The 4,888-nt window shown below is 32.8% G+C and overlaps 1 protein-coding gene across 6 annotated transcripts in view; it reads left to right on the plus strand.

Annotated features, from left to right (window-relative positions):
• The first annotated feature begins 242 nt into the window (after positions 1-242).
• tmem218 (transmembrane protein 218) overlaps positions 243-4,888 on the plus strand; it is a 7,538-nt gene continuing 2,892 nt past the window's right edge. For 2 of the 6 annotated variants that reach the window (XM_021479119.3, XM_073913622.1), the window contains exons 1-3: positions 243-271; positions 716-849; positions 926-1,028. In XM_021479119.3, the coding sequence (XP_021334794.1) occupies positions 740-849; positions 926-1,028 (213 nt within the window). In that variant the 5' untranslated portion in view covers positions 243-271; positions 716-739. 6 annotated transcript variants of the gene reach the window in all.

Below are 4,888 nucleotides of genomic sequence, written 5' to 3' on the forward strand. Positions count from 1 at the left end.
TATAATATAATATTTAAATAATATATTATATTAAATATTCATAAAATTATAAATTTCAATAAGTTCAAGAAGTAATACATATAAAGTAAAGCTTAAAACAAAATAATTAAGAGTGCAAGTAATTCAAAATGAAGTACTGATGTAGCAGGGGAAAGAAACAAGATGTTTTCCCTGACCCATAATAAGTAATCACATGAACTACAAGTCCCAGCATGCTATTCGGAAAATGCCAAAACCTGATTGGACTGTTTGAGACACAGGAAGTGTGGAGGTAAAGTAAACAGAAGCGGCATTGTTTCCATGGAAATATTTTATGCTTTCTGCCGTGTGTATTTTGTGTAAATCAGCTAATTATTCAGAATGACCTAGCTGGTTTCAGCGCTCGGTTGTTTTGTGAGGTAAATTCACTAACTAATTAGCGTATCCGTGAAACGTTAGCCATGGGATTAGTTTGCTGGCTTTAGCATGTAATGTCGATCAACTGCGGGGTCCCCATCGTTTACTTGTTAACATGGTAGTTAAAATGAGTAAAAATCAGTGTAGTAATAGTAAATATCTTGCAGATAGACGCACGTAACTTAACGTTAGATGCGCCATTATGTCCACCGGCTTCATACTCTATGCTTACAAACTTAAATAGCAGATTTAGCGCGTGCTTTTATCATATGACACTGTCTTAACTGTTACAAACGTTAGAAATCTTCGTCTGGTCCAGGCACTGGCTGTGTAAGAGGTGAGGATGGCGGATGTGGTGCTCGGTGTTGGGACAGGTGTGTTTATCATCACTTTAATCTGGATACTGACTCTCGCGCTCACTATAATTCTGTCGCGCGCCACCGGCCCAACAAAGTAAGACACTTTTATTTAACTCTGACATACTCTTTTGTGTAGTGTGTTAAGTATTCACGGTGTTGTCTCTCACCAGGTTGGGTATTATCCCTGTAGTCCTTCTGGCACTCATAATCACACTGGTTTTAGTGTTTTTCCCGCGCGCAGCTGAAGTTCCCGCCCCTCAGAGAGCAGCTCAGGTGAGTCCATCGTAGATTTATTAAAAATTCTTTATGCTAAGTATTGATTTAGCCCTTCTGTCATTAAACACTGATATTGTGTTGATTAAAATGAATCTGAAGACATATCACATTTCTGTTACATTATGCACACAAAACACATTATTTTTATATGAAATTTGGAAGGGATCGCCTCAGTAGCTTACAGATAAAACAAAAATTACGTTTTACTCCAACACATAAATATAAATCATAAATTCAGAGAAACTAAGAATTCTCTAGAAGTATATTTTCCCATTGCCTTTTAAACACTTGAAAAGTCCCATCTAGGTATGTGTTTGAGTAAAATGTTAATAGTTGTTTTATTAGTTGACATGCAATTACCATATTATTTCGATACCATATTTAGACCATTTTGTTTGCATTAACAATTCTAAATAACAATTCTTCCAAATATATATTCAAAAAATAAATAAATAAAATCTAAAAATACACACATGCATACAACAGTCCTGTCGCCTATCCAAGTTTTAGGAACAACAAATAATAACTTGACTTCTTGTTGATCATTTGGTATCAGATATGGCTAAAATGAAAGGCAAAGGCCTCTAGATTACGCTTATTTTACTAAAATAAAATATGACCATGCCTTGATTTTTTAAATTATTTAATTAGCACAGTAAGGTCTTACTTAGCTTAGACAAAAGTCTTGTCACTTAACAAATAATGTACAGTATAGAATATAAAGTCATGATTCAGTGGGGAAAAAAATAATATTGTGTATGACTCCCATAAGCTTGGAGGACTGCATCCATACATCTCTGCAATCACTCAAATAACTTATTAATAAAGTCATCTGGAATGGCAAAGAAAGCGTTCTTGCAGGACTCCCAGAGTTCATCAAGATTCTTTGGATTCATCTTCAATGCCTCCTTCATCTTACCCCAGACATGCTAAATAATGTTCATTTCTGGTGACTGGGCTGGCCAATCCTGGAGCACCTTGACCTTCTTTACTTTCAGGAACTTCGATATGGAGGCTGAAGTATGATGAGCGCTATCCTGGCTGAAGAATTTGCCCTCTCCTGTGGTTTGTAATGTAATGAGCAGCACAAATGTCTTGATACCTCAGGCTACTGATGTTGCCATCCACTCTGTGGATCTCTCGCACACCCCCATACTGAATGCAACCCCAAACCATTATTTTTCCTTAACCAAACTTCACTGATTTCTATGAGAATCTTGGGTCGATGTGGGTTCCAATAGGTTTTGATTGGAATGCATTTCAACAGATGTTTTATCGGAAAATCTACTTTCTGCCACTTTTCCAAAAGATCAACTAGAAGTCAAGTTATTATTTGTTGTTCCTAAAGCTTGGAAATATATATATGGAAGCAAAACAAATGCAAACAAAATGCTGTTAACAGATTGTTCTAAATTGCAATATTTTTATTTTGAAATTAGATAGAAATATAAATATTCTCAAGAAAAAACATAGCAACAATATTGTTTCACATTTTAGAGAAGAATGTTTTAGAGGCGTCTTATTTTCCCTATTGCCACTCACATATGTCTGAATTCTCCTAATTCTCTCTCATGGTTTCATAAATGGTTTGTAACTTTATTGAATTCTGATATTCATGCCTGAATGGAGTTTTAGGTGCACTGACTGTACACTGTGTTATATTTGACAAAACCATGCGCTGGTTTATCTCTCCTCAACAGCAGACAAACACAAACACAACAGCTTTTTCCCAAAGTCTGTCTTTGCCAAAAAAAACAGCTCTCTGAGCTGCCAAGTCACCCTCTTGTCTGCACAAACAAACAAAAAAACCAAAGCATTTACCTTTTCAGTCTTCAATCCAGAAAAGAAACGTGTTGACTGAATTAAATGTTCCTTTCAATCAAAAATGATTAGATTACCTCTTGCTCACTGGTTGAAAAAGTTACTTTCGACATTTGAAACCTTACAGGCTGAATGAATAGTGTACTGCAATCGATGTTCGATTTACAATTCAGATCAGAGGTGTGATGGGTAAAGATTTCTGATGCCAAAAACACCTTTTTAAAAAAGTTTGTATTATGCAAGTTTTTTTGTTTTTTAATTATTTGTATAATCTTAGTAGCATTAAGATGCCATTAATATAGACCATTTTAAGGGATGCAAACAAAAACAATAGCCCCAATGTATTTCCTGTTGTACATTTTAATTTCTATAGCTTCTGAGAATCCAAAAAGAGACACATATTGATAAATAATGTTATGATATCTGTTTTGACATTAAGTTATCCCTCTTGTTAAAGTTATGAAATACTTTGATAACAAGCAGGAAATGGTGATCGGTTTATTATTACTATTTAATTTATTTCATTTTTTTGGGTTTTTGTAGATTTTAAGTTTTTCAAGATTTTATTATTTTATATTATTATTATTTTATTATTTGTTAGTTTTCCCACCAAGTTACATTGTAAGTGTAAGCTATAAATAAAATTGAGAAATATTATTATTGTTATTTTTTAAATCCATATAATTTTAGTAGCATTAAGATGCCAATAATATACTAGTTGGATTATTTTTATTTTGTAAGTTGTTTGTTAACAAGTTGGTGTGTCCTATGTTTATTATTGTTATTTATTTGATTTAATTTTTAAGATGTTTATAGATTTAACATTTTTAAAGAGTTTATTTATTGTTTGTTTAAAGTGTTTATAGGTTTAAAGTCTTTATTTATTGTTTGTTTGTTTGTTTTTCCACCAAGTTAGATTCCAATATTGGGTTAAAACAACCCAGCATTTTTAGAGTATGAGCTAAATAAAATTTAAAAATGATTGTTTTTTTTATCTATATAGTTTTAGTAGCATTAAAATGACATAATATAGTATTTACTTTTTGTTGTTATTTTTAAATTTGTTAGTTATTTGTTAGTAGTTTTGTGTGTCTATTATTGCTATTTATTTGATTGAATTTTAAGGCGTATACAGATTTAAAAGAGTATATTTATTTTCTTGTTTTCCAGTCAGTTTACATTCCAACATTGGGTTAAAACAACCCAGCATTTTTTTAGAGTGCATGCTAAATAAAATGAGAATTATAATTATTATTTTTTAAATTCTATACAATTTTAGTAGCATTAAGATGCCATTAATATACTCTTTATGTTTTAGTTGTTTAACCTATGTTTATTATTGCAATTTATTTAATAGATTCAACGTTTGTAAAGATTTTAGTTATTGTTGTTTGTTTTTCCACCACGTTACATTCCAATGTTGAGTAAAAACAACCCAGCATTTTTAGAGTCTAACTAACTACAATTGAGAATTATTTCCTTGGCAGCAAGTATTTTAGACATTTTAGTTAAATTAATTCAACATTTATTTATTATCAAGAAACGAAAAATAATATTAATTTTAGCCATAATAACCCAGGTTTCTGTCAATCAAGGAATGATATCAAGGTTTGCTCTTTGGAACAACAGAAGGCATATGCATTCAAAAACAAAACATGATCTTCCTCATCTGATTTTTCCACAGTGGCTTCCATTTGAACCAAATTTCTCAAATAAGCATGCATGTGGTGCCACACATAGGGCTAACCTCTGATCTGTTCACCGAACCCATGTTACACTCGTCGCTGATTTGCTTGCAGCGGGTATGACCAGATAACAGTTTCTTTTCTTTTTTTTTCTTGATAGGTGACACTGTGTTGTATGAGAAATGGGTAACCCCTCGCTGTTGTACAAAGGAATAACATCACAGTGCCAATTAGGCCGGCCCCAAACAGGAGCTCACTGCCGCACATTCGATGCCACATTAATAAAACATGGCCTCTGCTCTGTGCTTCGCTAGCCAGCTAATTGGCAAATTAGAAAGTGAGATGCGTTAA

Source organism: Danio rerio, chromosome 10 (genome assembly GCF_049306965.1).
Source record: "Danio rerio strain Tuebingen ecotype United States chromosome 10, GRCz12tu, whole genome shotgun sequence".
Classification (NCBI taxonomy): Eukaryota; Metazoa; Chordata; class Actinopteri; order Cypriniformes; family Danionidae; genus Danio; species Danio rerio.